This window comes from Trichoplusia ni, chromosome 5 (assembly GCF_003590095.1).
Source record: "Trichoplusia ni isolate ovarian cell line Hi5 chromosome 5, tn1, whole genome shotgun sequence".
NCBI lineage: Eukaryota > Metazoa > Arthropoda > Insecta > Lepidoptera > Noctuidae > Trichoplusia > Trichoplusia ni.
Window position 1 is genome coordinate 3,985,484 of NC_039482.1, and position 21,100 is coordinate 4,006,583.

Below are 21,100 nucleotides of genomic sequence, written 5' to 3' on the forward strand. Positions count from 1 at the left end.
TTACATACTAATTTTTAGTGGAAATTTTATATGTGCGGTCGACAGCAAATGCATGTGGAAATGTACCTTACCACGTTGGGATAAATTTGATAATCGTCTTTACCCAATATCTCGGGTGATTTGTAGATACAGAGGTCTATTAGACTATTCGAATTTGGTATTTAATTGTGTGAACTCGGCTGTCTGTCTATGCCTTTACCCGCGTTGTCCCCTGTGATGGCAGTCTAATATGACAAGATAGAGATGACGCGATGCTTTCCAAACTCAAAGATACTTGTTAAAAGATAGAAATGGTCACCCATCCGGAAACAAACCTTAGCTAGCGCAGCTTAACCTACACGTCTTTGGTCAAATTATGATTGTGCTGTCGACTGCATTAGCAGTTTTTGTGCATGCATTCCATTTTTATACGATTTTAGTACATTCCATAATATATTCGCAACGTGCCTTGAATCTCTTAGCTTACAATATTTTTAAACGGTGAAGCCTTATATCTAAGCTTTTTAAAATATTTACAAAAAAGCTCCTACTACGTGTATGTCAGTCTTTTTTTATGATAGCAAAACCATTATGGGGGTACCAACTGTAAAAAAGACGTTATAAAATAAAAAATCGGGATAAAAATCCTATCCTATGTATTATTCTTGGTTATAAACTAGTACTTTACTAAGTTACGTCTTGTTGGGACAAATAATACTGAAAAATTACACGTAAATAGGAGCTTTCCTTTTACACCATTGTGCTTTTAAATCGCCTACAAGTGCCTTGTTTTGCATGCACGGCAGTGCGCATGGCCAAGTTCAATACTTAACAGTTATTATAAAATCAGTATTATTTAAAATACTGTTTGCCTCGAATGTTAACTGAATTGAAATTATTATGACTTATGGTTACTGTAAAAGTTGTTTTAGAAATTTTGATATAAAAAAATATGCCCTTCTTTTTCGTAATTTTGCTTTCAACTTTTTATTGAATTGGTTTTTCAGAAAAAAACAATACTTTTTGAAACATGTTTTCCGCGTCAGACCGATCGATATTTTTTTCTCTTCAACTTTTACAGTGACAAAACCACGGCTTAAACCTACCTTTTATACATATATATCAATGGTATTCAACAGTGACGTAACACGAAATGAGCTTATTAAGTTTACTCAAATAATTTAGATACAATTGTAATAACGAAATTTAATTAAAGTGTTTATAGAAATGTGTGTCTATTATACGAAATTATGTCGAGAAACAAAGATATTGGTTATATGCAATGATCAAAAATTATATTAAGTTGCTAAGTACAGACCAAATAAGGTGTAGATAGGACATTCAGATGCATTATAGCAAACGATCGCTTTTCAGGATTTCACGCGTTTTTTAAGCCTTTTTTTCTTCGCTGTTTATCCACATTTAAATGATTTTTTCTATTGAGACCACGAAAAATAAGATAAAAAATAGTAGGTTTGATCTAATCTTGATTCTTTTTGGTATAGATACTGACATGTATCACAATGTCACACACTTACTTTGTAACTGTCTACGCCTTATTTGGTCTGTACTCCTAAATTGTAATTTATCAATCATTTTTTTTATGCTGTATCAATCGGCTTAACTATAAAATTGAGGTTATATCCGATATTAAATGTATTATTTAGATATAGATTTTTATTATTAAGTTTTTTTTTTATATAATTTGTAAAGCCTTTTCTATTACCAATGTTTTTCAAAATCATTTTTTTTTAATTCGAGACGAATGCTAAATTTAGTACCATTTATGTATTTTTCAATTTTGTACTTAATTTCTGGAGGTATTAGTGTTAAGGTATTGTGATTGAGATAGCAATATCTGTCTTTATAGTTCCATCCCTTTCTTTAATAGATAATTATCGTTGAAAAACGTAACCACAGTTTATCTTTTCAATTTTTAAGGCTGAAAAGTATCCCTCTGTTTTTTTTACATTGGCAACATTCCATAAAGTATTGCAATCATGTAATTTTACCAGTATTGTTTTATTAAAATGACATTTTACGTTCTGTGATCGCTGTCTTAAACTAACTGACGTTTTTTTTATATACGAATTAAAATAAAATCGGGTTTGCTTCGATTTTTGTAACAAATGTAATAAATATACCCGAAAAACTTAACTGTGTACTTAAATCATGTAAAATCAATCATTTATGAAAAGCTATTTTGTTTCAATTTGCTGATTGGCTCAAAGTATGTCCAAAATGTTGTTAGTCAAACAATTATACATAGTTGATATTTACACATGTAAGCTAGTATACTTGTGTTATTATAAAATATATTATATTTAATTTATGTTGTTTTATATTACCGTTTAATAACCTCCGTTAAAATTCATATATACTACGTCATGCCGTAGGCGTAGTGACCAAGTGTGCTAAACTAAAAACCGGCGTAGAACAAGCATTTAATTTTGTGTGATCGACCCCCGCGCGAAACCCCCCGCGACATAGTTTAAATTCCTTAGTACGGGATGTTACGTGTCCTATTCGCACTTGATCGGAATATTGACGGCAAAATAAGGCAAACTAGCTGTTGCCCGCGACTTCGTCCGCGTGGTTAGAAGATATAAGTTATAATTTATACCTGCCTTCTATCTATCTATCTGCCTTCTATCTATCTTGTAGGATTCAGTGAGAATTTGCAATGTAAGCGCAAAAAATGTGTTTTTTTACGACCTCACATGAGAAACCTCAAAAATTGTAGCCTATGTGTTATTCTGATGTATAAGCTATATTGTGGTAAAGTTTCATTCAAATCCATTCGGTATTTTTTACGTGAAAGAGTAACAAACATCCATACATCCATACTATTCCATACTTACATACTTTCGCATTTATAATAGTAGTAGGATATAATTATAAGAATTGTATATTTTGACGTTCTTCTTTTCGCGACACCCACAGCACAAAGCACATTGACTCACAACCACACAACTATAATAATATGTAGATAATATATACCTGTATATAAAAAGGTGATGAGTGAAAGATTTCGACAGAATTTTTAACATGTATGTGTGTATCGTGCCAATCGTAAAAGTTTTGTAGCCGCATGTAAGTTCAGCTACATTTCTCTGTTAACAGATCTGCTTGATACCTATATTCTAAGATGATTAACAAGATTTTTCGAAATCGGTCCTCAAGGTTAGATTAAAAAATCAGCTTTATGATATTAATGTAGATTTCTTTATGAACAACTTGTATCTAAATATTTTGATCTCCATTGCTCATAAATTTAAATAAATAGATCAAATACTTAAATTCTTATTTATCGCCAAGTTTAATCGAAAGTTTTTCTAAATACTTACTCGTAATTTAAATATTTTTTGAAATCCATAAAATTTTACCGAGATAAGTATGATTTTCTTAAATAGGTCAATTTAGAACTATTTACTCTTTTCAGGGTCAAAATCGCTATAGATATTCACTATCCAGTAAAGTCACACGAAATGAAAACTGTTTCAAGTTCACGTTCTAAAATCATCGTCTAATCTTAGACTAACATCAGGTGAAATTTACAGGAAACCTTACCGTACAATAATGAACCTTAACTCTTGTAGTTAAAGCTTAAAATTGAAAACTTTCCCTGGATTTTGTATTAGAGATTCATTTTCGATTGAAAAATCTTACGACACGAAATTGTATCTTAAGTTTATGGAATAACGTAGGAAATTGATTATACCGTGCAAATTTCACCTATGTACGTCGCGTAAAATGTACAGTTTGTCCTCTCGTACAAAATTAAACCTTAAAACTGAAGCATAAAGTTGAAAATTGAATATTTGTCTTAAAAATAATGAATTTTGTCATCGTTCCCTATAGTTTTGGTTTGACGTCATTGTGATATATTCTATGTAACACCCTTGGCACACATAGAAAGTTGTAGGAAGTAACACATCAATATTATAAGCTTTAATATATTTTAGCGACACGGAGAGATTCGTAAAATGATTTATGTTTTTACCCGACTGCGTCAGAAAGGGGGATAGTGCTTTTTCAGTCAGTTTCGAAAATAAGCAGATCTCTACGTTTTCATCCGCGTATTTTGCGGTCCTGCACGAATACCCTTACATACTTAAAATATTAGGGGTTACGGGTAAATCCAATTTAATTCTATGAAAATCGGTCCACCCGTTTTAGAGGAAAGTTTCACAAATATCCAAATACAAACTTTCGTGTTCGCAGAATTAGTGTCGCCTTTCGTATGGTTTACACCCTGACGGTTTAAACACATAGCCCTCGGACGTAGCTTCACATATCCTCAAATATGTATAATATATAAAAATCTCAAGTTCAACTTGTCCTGGCTCCTTCACCATGGTTTCCTTTTCCGTTTTTAGCAAGTCATAAAAGGTACTTTTATACTAACTTTCGTGAGGATGATTTCTCAAAATGATGCAACGGTTTACTCACGCGTATGTATCGGGATTGTCCGACTAGTTTCAGATCAAATCGAAGTCAATACTTTGTAAGCAATACTTTGTAATACGCACATTAATTAGACAAGGTATTGATGCATGATGGGATACGAACTCGCGGCCTATGGTAGCCCGACGTCCACATTAGGCTATCACAGCTCTAATATTAATAAGGAGATACCTTAAAATTATGCTCAGACAAAGCCACAGGCACGAACTAGTTTAAATATTAATTTGGCAGATGTCTTCGAAGACGTCAAAATGTCTAGCTGGGCACTCCCTAACGACGGGGTCATCGGTCATTTAAAACATTTATATTCAAACTAAAATCACCCATATCTTTATCCGTATAAGCACTAAAATCTCTTGCACTATATCTTATTTTTTACGCTTTTCGTCTGCAAATTTGAACTTTAAATGAAAGTGTCAAGGTTGAGAGTTGATTGACAGCTTCTGTTAACATGATAGATTGACAGGTGCATAGCAGCCATGTTGGGATTTCATTATATTTGGCGTTGATCAGTCTTGTTGATATCGCAGTGCTAATACAGGCTCTAACGTAAGTCCATAAAATAAATAATAATAATAATCCATTCATTTCTAAATATAAGTATAAAAAAATAATTTATAAAACGCTAGCCGACTCGATAGACGTTTTCCATTATTCCTGTTTAAAACAATATCCATTGTTCATATTTTTATTATAATCCAAAACCATCCAGGGCATCTCTTATAATTATTAATAACGAGCTGTTGCCCGCGACTTTGTCTGCGTGGTTAAAAGATTTAAGTTATGATTTATATCTAACCTGTTTTTTCCACATTTTCCATTGCATCTTCGCTCCTATTAGTCGGAGCGTGATGGTTTATAGCCTTAAACCTTCCTCGATGAATGATCTATTGAACACAAAAAGAATTTTTCAATTTGAACCAGTAGTTCCTGAGATTAGCGCGTTCAAACAAACAAACTCTTCAGCTTTATATATAAGTATATTAGTATATAGAAGTATAGATTATTCTTTCTTTGCTCTTAACAACAAAAAATACTCTAATCGATCCAGTCGTTCTTGAGTTTGGTGACATACACACGTAGGTAAATAAGATGGTTAGTAATTTAGTATAATGCTAATGCCAGAATATTTTATGCAGCTCCAAATTTAACCTAAATTTCGCGATTTTCGCGGTCTGACTGGACTTGAAAAAGCATGTCTTGTATTAATAAAATAAATTGACGACGAACGCCCCCTAAAGAAATTCGATAACTAGGTTTTTCTAATTTTTGTTAACCGGTAACGGTGCTTCTCGAAATAAATATTGAAGCATTTTCAGTTTTATACTAAATTTAATTAAAATTTACTTTAACCTTAATTATGTTTAACATAAATTATCTTTAAGTCTAAAGAGAGGCATTCACGGGTAGGTAGATTATGTATTATGTACTTATCTACCTAATTATTCTTAACTTTATACCAAACTGATTATCCCCTGAAAGTAAAATTCACCCGAAGTTATGAATGAACGACGAAAGCTTAAATTTTCATCCATTCATGCATCGATAAAGTATATTTAGATTCCAAATGCGCCATACAATTTGTAATTCATAACACAAACAGCTTAAATTTGGAACGTAACTGCGAACTGCGTTCTTCAAAGTGTAAATGCTACGAATTAATGACCCATATCTTCTTTATAGAGCGTTAACTATACCAACTTTAATAGCTTCCATTCCAAACAATAATGCATTAGACATAACTATTTACAAACTATTTTATTTTTTAAGACTAAATTTTCCGAATAATGTTCAAACAATAGAATTGTCTACCAAATGACAGCCGCCATATTTCTTTTTCTGTCGACACGAGGTCAAGAGACGTAAAATAAAACGTGAGCGTTAGAAATTGATGTAAACATTAGAGACTCCAGAAATAAATGTTACATCCTCTCCAGTAAGACTAGTGCCAACTTTTCTCGCCCTTACAACGTAGTCAGTTTAAACGGAAAATTCGCGCCAGGTGGTCAGCCGACATATCCGAACTAAACTGTGTTAAAAAAAAACAATTCTCCTTTTGACATTCGCGCGGTAAAGTTGTTTTTTTCTTCCGTGCAGTGACAACCGTTATACAGCCATGGATGAAGAGTACCAAGTTTTTACGAGGATGGAAGACATCACAGAGCAAGATGATAAAAATCTCGCTGGAGCCAGAAAAGAAATAAGAAACGATTTAACAGTTATTATCCCAGAAAATCCCTTTCCCGACATCGAGGTAGACGCGTATCCACCATTAAAATTCTCATGGGTTATACCGAAAAAAATTGCCGCGATGGCGTTCCCTAGGAATAAAGAAAATTTGAAGTATTTAGTTAATCAAGGTATTACGCATCTGGTCACACTGACGGCGGGAAAGAAGCCCCCTGTGGACGATATAGCGAGGCTCCGGTGGTCAGAGGTACCTGTTGAAGAATTCGAGACCCCAAACGTAGAACAAGTAAAGAAATTCATTGATGTGTGTAAGAAGTCAGACAAAAATGGTGAGGTAAGTGTATCGAATAGTTTTTACGGAGAAATCGTTCGTGTCAGGTGTAATTAGGGCTCAATTAAAAAGTATCCAGAATAAAAGTACAGTATCATAATGTCAGTCATAATGTCAGTCATATAATTTACAGCGTTTGTGAACCTGAATACGTTGCAAAATAAAATTAGTGGAAACATAAAATAGCCCAAGGCCGCAGCCACTTATAAATTATACATGAAATAAAAAAACTCACAGTATTAAACTAACATAAATTTCATGAAATGTAAAAAATAATTCATGAACGAAATAATATAGAACCTTGCTTTAAATGAAGTCTAGGGATCTAGATCTTTTCTTCACATAGTATTTAATACTAATTATTATTTTCTCACGTATGATAAGGCGAATTTCCCATAGATTTATTAAGACTCATAAAAAAAGCATTAATCACACTTTAATTACAAAAATAACTAAACAAAATCTATTTCGAGTTAACTAGGTATTTACCTGAGCGAAACAAATTGCGGGCTATATGTGCCAACGAAATGAAATTCATTAAAATTGTATGGCTGACTGCCATAATTACAAAATTGGACAGGGGACTGATGAACTTTTACATTTTAACAGCTGGACGCTTGCTGAAAAGTATTTAGGGCGTTATAAAGGTACTTCCGAGGTGGAGTAGTCATTAACATTGACAGAATGATGAAAATATATTGGCCTAGATGATTATTAAGTGGGTATAAATGCGGACAACATCACATACATTGCTCTGAACCCGAAGTAAGTTGCTAAAGCACTTGTGATATGGAATTCAGATACAACGAAGGTACCACAAACACCCAGACCCGAGACAATGTAGAAATGTGAACTTTTATGTTGACCCGACCGGGGATCGAACCCGGGACCTCAGAGCTAGCGACACCTTGGAACCGGTGCGTACGCCACTCGACCACGGAGGTCGTCAAAATGAATGAAAAAAATAAATGAGATTAAATAATAACATAACACATATTATGGGAAACACTATTATAACAATGCTTCAAATACTTACTCCTACTCTACTACACAGAGAGCCTATTATCGCCTCGAAGTCGTAATAATATAGTAAGTGTAGGTAGTACCTAGCAGCATTCATGTTGTTCTAAGGAGGTTTAAGGTTCCTTTTTCCACATAAATCATTAAATACCTCCCCCTGCTTAAAGATCCCTTTTAAACGCGCGTGGAACACGAATGCGCCGTCCGGCACTTTAGGCACTCTGAAATAAGATAAAAACTTGTCTAGCCAGTGTTTCATGTGAATTTTGAGCTCGATAACCTTTTGGTAGAACACCAATATAAGAATTTCTGCTTCAAGGAACTTTTTATCTCCGATCGTTGAACATGAACTTTTGATAGCCATTAATCCAGTTCTCCTTGTAAGGAACTTTATTTTAGTCAGTATCAAAAAACACAGATGCAGGACAATAATTCGAGGATCTCTCCCTTGAGCTACGTGGGGTTCGAACTTATAACATTTCGCGAACAGTGTGTTTGCCGTGATGACCTCAGTGATTTGGCTATCCGTGCACTCTTAGTTCAGCTATAACAACCATATTAGGCATCTTAAATATTACTTGCAGCATTTACAATTTCTTCCCACGTTTTTATACTCTCACTTTCTTGCTTGTTTGTCGTTCTGGTTGGATTTTTGCACCCCAATTTTGAGGCACTTCCCGATAAGCTAGCAGACACTTTCAGGGTAGCTTCGAACCTGATGACAATGCAATTTATAAAACTGTAAAAATAGCTGGACCAATTTTGATTTTGAATTTTATTGCATATTAACAACGTGGGTTTTTAGATGTTTAAATCTATAAGTTTTATTTCGACAGTCATCTCAGATTTCTTCACTTTACTCTTCAATCAGTGACTGTTTTCCCGCACAGGTGATCGGTGTCCACTGCCGGCAGGGGCGCGGCAGGTCGGGCGTGATGCTCGCCTGCTACCTCGTGCACTTCCACCGCTTCCTGCCCGACCAGGCGATGAACGTCGTCAGGATGATCAGGCCATGTGAGTATATACTACTTATAACTCATTTAGTTGTGAAATATCCATCTATGGTATACCTACAATGGCACTGGACCGTAGAAATTGGTACGAGAAAGGGGAGGCCTATGCTCAGCAGTGTGAAGACAAATGCTGTGGATGATGATAATTTACCATTTTACCCTTTTTTCTAAACTTGAAGATGGCAAACAATGGCGAGGGCAACAAGCATGGTGGGCAACTCATTACCTAGGTATAAATAAAGTCTAAAGCGCAATATAAAAAGTGCGATATTGAGCCTTAAGAGAATGAACAATGGGCGGCTTGACATCCAGATTTGAATACTTTTTTAAAAACCAGAGTCAAAGACTTTGAATGCAATCGCTGGTAAAATACGCAATGATTTAAAAGCTAGAGCTTCCTATTTTTTTTTTGCTTACTTTTAGGTTTATTTAATTGATGATGGACGGCTGGTTCTGTTTTCTAAATTCATAGTTGTCAAGAGAAAGGTAGTCTTTAAAAATGAGAACGTAAAAACACCAATGGGTAGCCGTTTGTCCTGCCCACATTGGCTGAAATCACTCAGTTCCCGAATACCTACTTAAATTAAGATCCATTAAAAACAAGTTTTCTAGAATCCGTTAAGACTCGAAGCCTTAACACAGCTTATGAAATTAGCATTGTAGAAAAGAGTACTTTGATAAAGTCTTCAATTCTGTTGGGTACAATTCTCTCATACATATAAAAGTTTACGATAAAATGTGTTCGCCATTTATCGTCTACAAATTACGTAATATTATGAAAGTTTCATGGCGGAAAACGTCGTAAATTTCATATATTGCAACACTTTTATTGTTCTCATTTTAAATTCTACATCAAACAAGCTTTTTCTATCGAAGTTGTGCATCATTCTTATTTCAAAATTAGAACTTGTAAAATCATTATCGAAAGATCCGGCTGACGTCAATTTATTTGAGTTTTTTTATGTGTTTTATTTTGAGCTAGTTTTTTGATCTCATAAATCCGGGTGTTGTCAGATTATTTTAAACAACCACTGTATTTTATCTACTGCATCAATGTGTCAAAAACATGTTCCATGTTGAAAAAAAAAATAGCTTATTAAATATTGATGTGGCGATTAAAAGTGCCTTAAAACCACTCTACCCTGCGTGAGTCAAATTTAAGCATGTTTGAGTCATATTAAAAATTCTAAATAAGTACATTTAAACGAGAAATATGCTTACACCTATTACACCATTGGTCATGGGATAAAAATAAAGTATTGAAATATATACGCTGTCAATTCCATTTTTTTTTTACCAGGATTAGGCGTCCTTCCATTAATCCACTCTGTATAGTCTATTTCTTATCCAACCTTCTTTTCCAGCATCCTTAGACGCGGACGAGCATGAAGAAGCAGTGGGGAGATACTTTGAGTACCTGACAGAAGACAACCCGCTGAAGTTCGGCGTCAGCGTGGAAGTTATGGAGGAGTTCATCCAGGCCGCCAAGGAGTTCAACAAGAACGTACTGAGTTAGACAACTGTGATTATATTCTATTGTGTACCTGACATTAAATGTTATTTGTTTTTTATTGAAGCTTATTTATTTTTACTGTGCTTATTATTCAGTATCTGAATTGTAAGGAAAAGGCAACAGGCATTCAGCCATTCAGTTCGAAACACTACCTATTCACTCTCAAAGACTGTTATTGTGGGACGACGACGCTAAACCGATTAATGCGTCAGAATATTTTTGTACTTTTCGAAAAACACAAATCATACTCTTGAACTTGGCTACAATATCACAGATTAATTCAGATTATTAGAAACTAGATTATCTGAAAGTGCAATTTGTTTACGATTAACGAAAATCAATCTTAATAAGCTTCGAAATAGAGTCCTTTATCAATACCGAAGTCGGGTTCACAATACATAGATGTAAAAGGTAGGTCTGTCAGTAATAAGTGGTTGTTAGATACACGTAGTCTATAAATATTAACCTGTAAATGTCTTATTGCAGGTCAAAGTCCCCTTTTCATTCAGTGAAAGATCGCTCATATATCATTGCTCTGGCGAGTGGTGTTGACAATTTAGAATTTTTTGCTCTGGCACTGTTGAATACAATATTATTTATATTTTATTACCTTTATATTAATTTTGTGTTATGACAGCATGTGTTCATGCTCCAAAATATTCGTAGCTAATAATTAATGGTGGATTTTTTTCAGGGTGTCAATTTATTTATATCAACTTTTAAGAGTTGGCAAGTAAATAGAAATACGTTTCTTTTTAAGAGGAAGAGGCTCTAAATAGACAGAAATTCATAAAAAAAATATATAAAAAAGAAAGTATCTATCAGACCAATAAACTTAGGTACCTACGGCTGTTTTAGAGAAAACGTTTAAAATCGCATTCAATTCGCGTCAGTCGAATGAAACAAAACGATAATACGATATCGTGTGAAGTTCATCACACTTCGTAACACAATTAAAGCTGCATCTAAAATAAGCAATATTATTTGTAATTGACATTTCACTATAAATACAACATTAAAATGTCGATTCTCGCTGTGCCAATCTAGCTGCCAATGTGTGCTGGCGATTTACCAAGTGCGGTGTTCGTCGGTAAAAATAAACCTTACCAATTCCCTTTCGTGTTTGTATAAAAGCGTTTGTGAAAATGAGTACAGTGCCTAATCGGCCTAACGTGAAGTTAGCCAAACTTTGGTATAAATACAGAGTGATACCTCAAGAAGAGGAAGCTAAAAAGGAAAAAGAAGCACGGGAGAGGGGACAAGAAGTACCAGAGAGGGAGCATAAAGCAGAAGTTGTTGCCGAAGATGAAGACTATGAATCTTATCCACCGTACAACTTTTCCTGGTTTATTGAAAATAAAATTGCAGCTATGGGCTTCCCTCAAACAGTGGCCAATCTGAACTACTTAACTGATGTCGGAATCAATCATTTGATAACGCTATCTCCGGAGCGGATCCCGCCAATTTTGGAATGCAAGAAGAAGCTGAAATGGACAGAGATTCGAATCAAGGAGTTCGGTGTACCAACTTTGAAACAGGTTCTGAAGTTCATCGAGTTGTGTGAAAGAGCAGAGATGCGGGGAGAGGTTAGTTTCATTAGCACCCTTACTAATGATTATTATAAATGTACTATTTTCGAATGTGTGCGCATTATGTACTTTAAACAGACGATTATACTGTGGTTGACAGGTATTGTTCGCTAGCAGTTATTTTTTTTATTCAAAACGCAGGAACATAAGTGTTAATTGAAAAAAAAAATGATGACAATAACGCCAAAACATGTTATTAACGATAGTTGTATCAACTAGATGGCGTAGTACGTTTTACATGCACATATTACATTTTCTATAATGTATATTTAGATAATGTGTTTTTATTTTTTTAAGATTGTAGGAGTCCACTGCAGGCAGGGTAGAGGCCGGACAGGCACAATGCTGGCTTGTTATTTGGTACATTTTAAAAATATGGCTCCTGAACGCGCCGTCCTTACAGTAAGAGTCCAGAGGCCGGGTAAGTTCGAGTAAATAATGACCTAGTTAATTGCTACAAATAGTTTAGTTAGAAGTTAAACTTAAGATAGATTATTGTAACAATATAAAGTTTTAAATTCAACTGAACTTCGTCTAAGCGATTATGAAACCTTTAACTGCTTTTAAGTTAAATTATCTAGTTTCCTAATTTTACAGTTCTACGTTACTTACTTCTAATGATTTATATAAATGGAAGATACGGTTTTGTAGGTTGACAAAGAAGTTTCACTTACAACTTGTTATTTTATTTTGCAGGTTCTTGCGAGACCTACGAGCAAGAAAAGTTAGTATGTCATTACCACGACTGTGTCCGTGGCACTATAGAGAAGCCAGACTACCGCCTAGTAGAAGATAAACTTTACTTCGATTTCTCTATGAAATATATGTTCGACGACGAAGTATTGCGTAAAAAGGAAAAGCAAGAGGACGATGAACCAGAAGAACAAGATGGCGACCTCAAGATTGTCAAACTAGGACCCAGCAAAGAGAAACATGTCAAAATAAAATTGCCGCGAAAAAAAACAAACGCCATGGTTATAAATCATCATATTTATTTTTAAGTTCTTTAATTATTTACAACAGTTTCTGTTTTTGTTTTTTTTTTCTAGTAATTAAGTGTCAGTTTATTGATCATAAATGTTAATACAGTTTTTATTTATTTATTTTAAAAAATTGCAACATAAATTATTCAAAGAAAATTAAATCAACTAAGAAATCTGACTCATATAGAAAGTTTTTATCATAAACCAATAATAGGATGTTACAGAATGATAGTAGTACTTTTAAATTGTTTTCTAATCTAGTCAAACTGGATATCAATACTACTGGATATTATTTAACTTTAATTGCAAGTAATTTACATTACAACATAACTAAAGGACTTGCCATTGACAACTAAACATAACCAAAAACAACAGAAACTTTTACAGGAATATCACAAATATTTTTTCGTTAAACCTTTTTGATTACGATTTTCTTTGAATATGGCAACCCAACAAGCCAGGTTGTTGCCAGGGTCTGGGCACAACTGTTAGGTTCATGATATTGTGGTCTCTTTTTATCCTAACATTAACTCTCTGGCCCACAGAGTGAGATACTATATTGTTTATCTGTGACATGTCCTGAAAGTTTTCATGATTCACAGATCCAAACTGCAAGATTTCATCATATTCTTGTAGACCCTGGAAAGAAAATTATTATTTTTAGTATTGTTTGGGTTAAAATTTAACATTACACATTATGAAAAAAAATATATGAATAGTTTTTCATGACTATACAATAGAGAAATCAAGAATTGTAATTTCATAAAAAAATTTAATTAATGAAAAAAAAAATACCCTCTAAAATAATAATACAAAGTGGATTACTCTTGAAGTTATCCCATGAATTTAAAGAGGAACAAATATGACAGTCAGTATAAATTTGAGATGCAAACTCAAACAGAAAAAAATATACACAACATATTCCTGTATGTAGCCTACATAGTAAACTTATCACAAATCTTACCGCTACATCTGCTGGAGATCCATTATGAACGCAACCAACAACAGCAAATGCTTGACCTTCATCAGCTGTACCATTAACAGTGTCACCACTACTGGCACCGTTCACCCCATTAATGTGACCGTTACCGTTACTTGAAGATGGCACATTAACGGATGGCCCTTCACCATTAGAACCGAGTAAATCAGAATGAACCTCAGCGAGACCTCGCTCTATCATCTTCATTAAATTCTTATGGTCATTTTGTAGGCCTGAAATTTATAAGAAAATAATTCAAAGTAAATTGTTCTAAGTAGGGTATGATATAGGATTGTTTAGTGCGAATTTCTTGCGCCTCAATGAATACGTTTGTAACACATGATATACATTGATTGCATCATCAGCAGTGGCTTTAAAATATTACCCTCTTTTGACAATCTAAGAAAATCCAAGGTGTAAGCTTCCTCTTTTTGTGAGCAAAGGGGTAACAAATATACACACAGCATACCTTTTTGTGTGATAACTTACACCTAAAAGTTAGCGGCTACCTACTCCTTAACTGCATAAGTGTGCCTTCAAAACTGCAAACTCATGGTACTGAATGAGTCACTGTAGTGGCAGGAATATGCATACTTACATATTATACGGTGTCTAGCATGACGAACCTTGTACACATCTATATCACTGCGTGGAAATCCTTCAGCGTCCACCAGAGCATCGTGCATCCCAACGTTATTCGTCTCCAACACAGCTGTGTGCTCCCGAATTTCTCTTTCAATTCTATCCTTGTCCTGAATCAGTTTCATCACTCGATCTCTCGCAGGACCATTCATGTTGATTCCCACCATTTTTTTTATACTTTTAATTGTAGAATTTAGATTTCTTGTTTATTATTCTGGACAACACACAAAACAACTTTTGAGTTTTGGCATTTATTTTTATTTTGACGTTTGGACTTACATTTGACTTGATGTTGCCATATAGTTGAGGAACTAGTACGTTAATTGCTATTTATAACAATTGTTAGCTGCTATTTTTAACAATTGTTAGCTGCTATTTTTAAATGCTTTTATAATTTTTCTGTTTTACCACTCCATAACATATATTATATACTAACACTATTTAAGGTTCCCGAAATAATAGCTTATTTGTAAGGCTGCGCATGATAAATTACGTTCTTTTGCTCTATTACTCTTATAGCTCATTGAGATAGCAATCTGCCACGACCAGAGAGAGATCAGGTACAAAACCTTTTCACTCGCTTTTTAAGCACGGAAGTTCTGAGTTTCATTTAAAAAAACGGCGGATCACACACGAAAAATAGGTTCTCGCTTGGGACCTAGCTTTAGACCTTTGACATCCCAGTCCTGTGGTCTGCAGACATGCGGCTCTTATAATACTGGCCTATATAAGTCCCACAAGTGGGCGCAAGCTTCTTCACAGGGAAGGTTTTGAGCATTCACCACGCTCGCTCTCTGCGGGTTTGCGATTTCAGATTCCAATATTCATGGTATGGAATCCAGGTTTTCTCACGATGTTTTTCTTAACCGATTTTATTACATCAGTGGTGCCTTACAATAATTTACATAACTTTGAAAAAGCTACATTGGTACTTTGCCTGCATTGGGATCGAACCTGCACCTCACGCATACAAAACCGTGCAAAGCATCAATGGTAACATATTTTATATTCAGTGTGCGGGGATCGAACCCTTAGCAAATCATTATTAGTTTGATCATTATTTCAAAATTACCTAGCGAAGATTGAAAAAATGACATGCATTATTTACGTCTGAGAAGATTTAGGTAACTCATCGTTTTGATATTTTATTGATAAATTTGAATAAGTTATCTTAAAACTGAATAATTGTACCCAGACAGTTCATAATAATTAAGTACCTACATATACTTTTACTTTGATGCTGTGATAGCCTAGTGGTAATACCGCTGAACTCCAAAGTCACAGGCCTCTCACTCGATTTCAAGGCTCGCACCGACATTTGAATGTTGTGTGCATTTAAAAAAATATTATCGTGTTTTGGAAGGCATGTTACAATATGGGTCTGAGATGGATCTTTCTCCGATCGTCTCGGACTGTCGTCACGTCTGTGAGAATAGGGAATAGCCAGTGCTCCTGCGGTAGCGCACATGCTTGAGAACTATAATATGTCCTGCACGGTTGGCTGATGTCTAGTGACACTTACCGCCGTTTCCGAAATCGGTCAAGATGTTATATTTTACTTATTTATGAGTAGTAACAGCTTCGTAAGCTACGTCAGTACCACATAGGTATCTGAGCGTGAAAAGGACAAACATGTCAACACAAACTTTCGCATTTACGTCAATAGTGACAATTATTGTAATCATATGGTGGTCTTGGGAGTCGAACCCACACCATCCAGTTTAGCTGATTGTGTCTCTATCCACTAAGGCAACGAAGCCAGTTAAAGATACGTGTTAAGATATCATTTTTATGACTATGCAGGTACGAGTCTACTGCTGTAGACCATATTCGTGAAAGAAATAATAAAACAACATATAATTGTTACTTTTCATTTATTTGATAGGTTTTGTTATGAGATTTTAAACGGATGTAATGCAACGATATCCTTTTATACAAAAAGTATCATAAGCCTTTTAGTAGATTTGCCACGATTTACATAACAAATATAACAATGATTTAAATAAAAATGACCAGATTAATAATTTTCGTAATAATAATAATTAAGCTTAATAACAGAGACAGATTTATATTAAAAAAACTTACAAATAAATGGTGAGCGATGGTTAACATTTTGAAAGAGGTTACATTTTAAAGCAATTATTTCAATAAATATCAAAATATTCTTAGCGATTTATAAAACAATGTCTTTTGCGACATGTACTTGATGTACTTAAACAAAATATCGGTTTAACATGATTTGATTTTTCGTTTATTATAAAAAACGTAAGACACTCTTAACTCTGGCGACAGTCGCGAGTGCCTTCTCGTTCGGTGTAAAACGCATCTGATTTTTATTATCTATAGGAGCTTGTGCTGCTGTGATAAATATGTAAATTATATACAGAAGTGTATAAACAGTAATTATCAAATCAATAATCATGTCGTAAGACAAATTAAGGCTTAAAAATATGAAGGGAAACACATAATTGTGCATTACAAAAGAAAAAGTATTCTATTATCACCTTAACAGATTGCGAGCGACCGTTTCAAAGCTGTCTGTCTGGACTTGTATCTGGCGAATATACAAGCGAGAGTATGACAGGTGAGAAGCGATCGCCAACGATCACCTATCTTCATTATTCCGTTAAACCAAATGGTCCCTAAAGAAAACAATATTATAATCGTCATCACACTTTCCGGTCTCTGTAAAGAGACAATAATACGCATTTTACATACAAAAAACATAGGTACACTAACAATTATGGCAACGTTGACAATAAATAAGAGATAGTATTTTATTCACATCGACTAATGAACATACATGTCCTGTATAACGACAGCACAAATAAATAAAACAAGTAATTACGAAGTGCAAAAACTGGCGCGGATTTTAGAAAAAAATACAAGGCAACAAGTGCAGACTTTAAGTTTTACTAATACCATTATCTATAAATTGTTCTCACTTAAATTAAAAGCCATATTGGCGTATTTTTTTATTAAGCTTGGCTTAATTCGCGCGTTGGTTAAATTTATGTTAGTTATTAAATGTTATGTCAGCACTTGCCTGCACTTGCAAGCCGCTCGGACGTGGTAAAAGATTAAAGGTGGGTATATTATAAATTTTGGCAATTGATTAAACATGATTTTGATTTGTATAGCAAAACGTCGGAGCGGCTTACAGAGCGTAGGTGATGTCCTCGACTCATAATTTTGAGTGAATTACGTAGTGCGAGGGATTAGCGTTATATTTAATCGTCTAAAGTCGGAATGGTTCGCGTTTCTCCGTGGTTCGAGATGATGCCGGAGTGGCGCGTCGTGAGGCGGGCGTCGTGGGCGTGCCTGCGTCGGACGCGTCCGAGGGCTTCCTCAACAGCCGGGTCACGGCGGTCTGCTGACCGGACCGCACCGGCGTCGTACTGCCGGACGGTGTCCTTTGCCTGTCGTAACAATTCATAATCAGAAACACATCTTCAAAATTCCCGTAACATGCAAAGCTCTCAACACTAATTAACAGAAAAACAAAACAGAAACCCCAAAATTACCGCCAATTTTACTCTACATTAAACAAAATACCTAAAAACAAAAATTTTGACTACGAAGAACAGAATTAACAAAGGAAAAAAGCACACTACATAAGTTTAGTAGTTACCTATTCAGATTACAGTTAGTATGGTGATCCTTTAGTACTGGGATGCGACTCCTGCCCGGCGTTTGTCCATCAGTGGAGGCAAACGAGCCACTCCTATGATGTTAGCGAGCATACAGACAGACATACAGAAAATTAGTCAGGAATATAGAAAAGGAAATACGTTAGTTTGTGACTGCACTTGCATTTATTATCGAACCTGATAGGTTGCATATTAAGGCTAAATGCATGTGCAGAGACAAATATAGAGATAGTAAAGATAAATAGAAATTATATATCAATAAAGGTGTTGATTATTGCTTTATATCAAACATGCTTATGTTGCGTTTCGTTTTCATAAACTAAATGCAAGTTGTGTCAAATTTGGGTGCTAAATTATGCTATTTTGGGTATTTTGTAAGCTATCGTCAACAAAAACATGTTTGATATTTCTCAGTACATAAAATATTACTTAGACGTGACAATACAAATGCAATTCCCACACAGTGCTGGACAATACAAGGCATGTTATGAATAGTGAATGTTGGGATCAAGATAACAAATTAGTCAATGGAAATCAACTTTTTTGGTCACTCAACCCTGAACGGTGCAAAGCTTAGGTAGCCGTTAGTGCTTCAGGCGATGTTAGTAACTAATGCATAGTGATATTATAAACAGATGACGTGTTTGAAGTGCGACAAACGACTGATGAAACGGATTGATAACTTGACAAGCAGATGAACTGTCAGATGTAAGAATGAAACTGCGGCGATGATATGTACGTATGAAAACATAAATTCCAAAAGTCAAAGAGCATCTCAAAAATAATCGGGCAAAAACCGAAGCTAGCATTCTACAAGCTTGTACCCTTTGACGTCGCGCTGGGTTGGCTTTGAAGCTTCGCCGCTCGATTCGCTTATATTACTCTCATATTCATTGTCGCTCGTCATTCCCGATATGCTGAACAGCGAGGAGTCGTCTTCTGGACTTCTCTGCTCAGACTTCCTGGAGGGGCCTTGGGAAGTGGGACTGGGTTCTTGGGAGGTCTCTCTGGAGTGCGTTTTTCTGGATATTTTTAATCGCCTCTCAACGGACGGGGATCGGTGGGAACGGTTGCCGACGTAAACTGGAATTTTAGTGGAGCCTTGTGTCTGGAATGCGGGATGAGTATGGGAAATGGATTTGGGATGTTCGGACGCCATTGACGATGGCTGGGAATGTGTCGAGCTGTTTTATTTCCGTTTCCGTATTCGCATGCGGGAAGAAAAAAAATATAATAATTTAGTTTCAACGCACTTAATATTCCTATCGATTGGTTTGTTAGTAATTCACACTGAAGCTTTATAGCTGTCTACTACATGCCGCCCCACCTCCTTGTAGCCAAAACCTTGGATGAAGATGCACCACCACCGTCTTTACATATCTTACATACATAGCTCATCATCAATAACAACAGAACAATCGTGATCTGGCCCAATACGGTGCACCCAACATGTCTAGACATACCCTTGACGTCACTACACCTAAAAACCCTGAACAAGCGTGACGTGCTCAAAACTCGTGTATCTTAGACAACCCATTTACGACCGCAATCCAATTACATATCCTCAATGTTTTCAACTCACTGTCTTTGAATTAATTTCGTACAATTCTTTACATCGGAAAAAGGCCTGTACCTGGTATTCATCATTGGTCATTTACTGGTTACTATTGTTAGAATTTACAAGTTAACAAGTAAAGATATTACACGAAGATTGACAGTTAGATTGCGTTGGTAAACTCAGATACACTTAGGACAAACAAGTCAAGGGCGAACTCTGGTTGTGTACCTCACTAACGCCGGCACCGGTGACAGTGTCGGTATACTGGACGTGCGGTACATCCCGCCTGTAGGATACCTGTCCGTGCGTATCAGTACACCGGTTATTTTACAGTTTGCTGAACTTTTTGGAGAAATAAAGGACATTGCTTATATCTAAAATCGTCGGTGGTAATATAATCTTGAGACTGTTTCCTACACCTTCAATAAAAATAATCTTAGATTATCAATGAAATAAAATGGGGTTGTCCTAACCTTAATTTCTCCAACTATAATGAATAAAATATAACCTACTCTAAGTGTCAGTGATGATTACTTCAAATCATACCAAACACCAAAAAGTATTTCAGGTCTGTACTCAACCACCGCCTTTGGAGCAATTATTTTAATTGTGGAAACGTGAAACCACACTAAACAACGTAGAGCTTCGATACTTCAATAGGTGGTGGTAGAATTCAGGTCACCTGTTTTTTTATTACACATATGGAATTTAAATATTCTTAAAGCAGTGTACATACCTTCCGCTGGCGGGGGTCAGGAAGCCGGTCGGTGTCCGAGGCCGGGAGCCTCCGTTCGGAGTGGTGACGCCGAGCTTGCTCGCGTTGGCGGCCGCGCGAGCTATCGACGTCCGCGTGTTTGTCACCTTACGCATCGGGATGCGAGACGGTGTGGATACGTCATCTGTACATTACAATGTCAATTAGAATCAGGTACACCCGTGGTTTACAAAAACTTTGCGAAAAGAGATAGTGTAGTATGAAATATTAGATTAAATAACTCGAAGGATACTGACCTGTACTATCTAGAGAAAGATTTGATCCGTGCCTTGACGGGGGCTTTGATCCAGCTCTGGAGCCGGGTCTTGACCCTGGTCGAGATCCTCCAGGTGTTAAGGTTGACCTGTTGTTACATTCATAATATTAATAAGCGTTTCATTTACTGAGCAGCGTGTGGAAACATAAAACAGA

General features: G+C 35.5%; 4 protein-coding genes across 35 annotated transcripts in view; 2 read left to right on the plus strand and 2 right to left on the minus strand.

Moving 5' to 3' along the window:
• Positions 1-4,920: 4,920 nt before the first annotated feature.
• On the plus strand, positions 4,921-10,571 carry LOC113494134 (dual specificity protein phosphatase 23-like). Of its 2 annotated transcripts, none has more exons than XM_026872319.1 (4): positions 4,921-4,995; positions 6,544-6,970; positions 8,878-9,001; positions 10,365-10,571. In XM_026872319.1, the coding sequence occupies exons 2-4, from the start codon at positions 6,563-6,565 to the stop codon at positions 10,514-10,516; spliced, it is 684 nt and encodes a 227-aa protein (XP_026728120.1). In that variant the 5' UTR covers positions 4,921-4,995; positions 6,544-6,562; the 3' UTR covers positions 10,517-10,571. The 2 variants fall into 2 exon arrangements, with proteins under 2 accessions (XP_026728120.1, XP_026728121.1); XM_026872320.1 differs by lacking the exon at positions 4,921-4,995 and adding an exon at positions 5,474-5,529.
• An 80-nt stretch (positions 10,572-10,651) lies between these two features.
• LOC113494132 (dual specificity protein phosphatase CDC14B-like) lies at positions 10,652-13,193 on the plus strand. The gene is made up of 3 exons (XM_026872315.1): positions 10,652-12,099; positions 12,400-12,523; positions 12,799-13,193. Exons 1-3 carry the CDS (start codon positions 11,659-11,661, stop codon positions 13,101-13,103), a joined length of 870 nt encoding a protein of 289 aa, XP_026728116.1. The 5' UTR covers positions 10,652-11,658; the 3' UTR covers positions 13,104-13,193.
• Positions 13,078-15,056, minus strand: LOC113494135 (26S proteasome non-ATPase regulatory subunit 9). Its single transcript, XM_026872321.1, has 3 exons — positions 14,663-15,056; positions 14,050-14,297; positions 13,078-13,724 (listed from the first exon to the last, which is right to left on the minus strand). Exons 1-3 carry the CDS (start codon positions 14,871-14,873, stop codon positions 13,509-13,511), a joined length of 675 nt encoding a protein of 224 aa, XP_026728122.1. The 5' UTR covers positions 14,874-15,056; the 3' UTR covers positions 13,078-13,508.
• Positions 15,057-16,563: 1,507 nt separating this feature from the next.
• LOC113494126 (microtubule-actin cross-linking factor 1) overlaps positions 16,564-21,100 on the minus strand; it is a 213,712-nt gene continuing 209,175 nt past the window's right edge. For 25 of the 31 annotated variants that reach the window (XM_026872294.1, XM_026872309.1, XM_026872291.1 and 22 more), the window contains 6 exons: positions 20,926-21,032; positions 20,651-20,813; positions 20,143-20,211; positions 19,181-19,540; positions 18,338-18,430; positions 16,564-18,125 (listed from right to left, as the gene is read on the minus strand). In XM_026872294.1, coding sequence (XP_026728095.1) covers positions 17,945-18,125; positions 18,338-18,430; positions 19,181-19,540; positions 20,143-20,211; positions 20,651-20,813; positions 20,926-21,032 — 973 coding nt within the window. In that variant the 3' untranslated portion in view covers positions 16,564-17,944. The remainder of the gene's footprint in view (positions 18,126-18,337; positions 18,431-19,180; positions 19,541-20,142; positions 20,212-20,650; positions 20,814-20,925; positions 21,033-21,100) is intronic. The other 6 variants (XM_026872286.1, XM_026872297.1, XM_026872290.1 and 3 more) reach the window with 6 other exon arrangements.

Coding starts and splice junctions, on each gene's coding strand:
- LOC113494134 (XM_026872319.1), top strand. CDS start 6,563: ATGGATGAAGAGTACCAAGTTTTTACGAGGATGGAAGACATCACAGAG. Junction 6,971..8,877: donor AGTCAGACAAAAATGGTGAG/GTAAGTGTATCG, acceptor TTTCCCGCACAG/GTGATCGGTGTCCACTGCCG. Junction 9,002..10,364: donor CGTCAGGATGATCAGGCCAT/GTGAGTATATAC, acceptor CTTCTTTTCCAG/CATCCTTAGACGCGGACGAG.
- LOC113494132 (XM_026872315.1), top strand. CDS start 11,659: ATGAGTACAGTGCCTAATCGGCCTAACGTGAAGTTAGCCAAACTTTGG. Junction 12,100..12,399: donor GAGCAGAGATGCGGGGAGAG/GTTAGTTTCATT, acceptor TATTTTTTTAAG/ATTGTAGGAGTCCACTGCAG. Junction 12,524..12,798: donor AGTAAGAGTCCAGAGGCCGG/GTAAGTTCGAGT, acceptor TTTATTTTGCAG/GTTCTTGCGAGACCTACGAG.
- LOC113494135 (XM_026872321.1), bottom strand. CDS start 14,873: ATGGTGGGAATCAACATGAATGGTCCTGCGAGAGATCGAGTGATGAAA. Junction 14,298..14,662: donor TGCTAGACACCGTATAATAT/GTAAGTATGCAT, acceptor TATAAATTTCAG/GCCTACAAAATGACCATAAG. Junction 13,725..14,049: donor GATCTCCAGCAGATGTAGCG/GTAAGATTTGTG, acceptor TTTTCTTTCCAG/GGTCTACAAGAATATGATGA.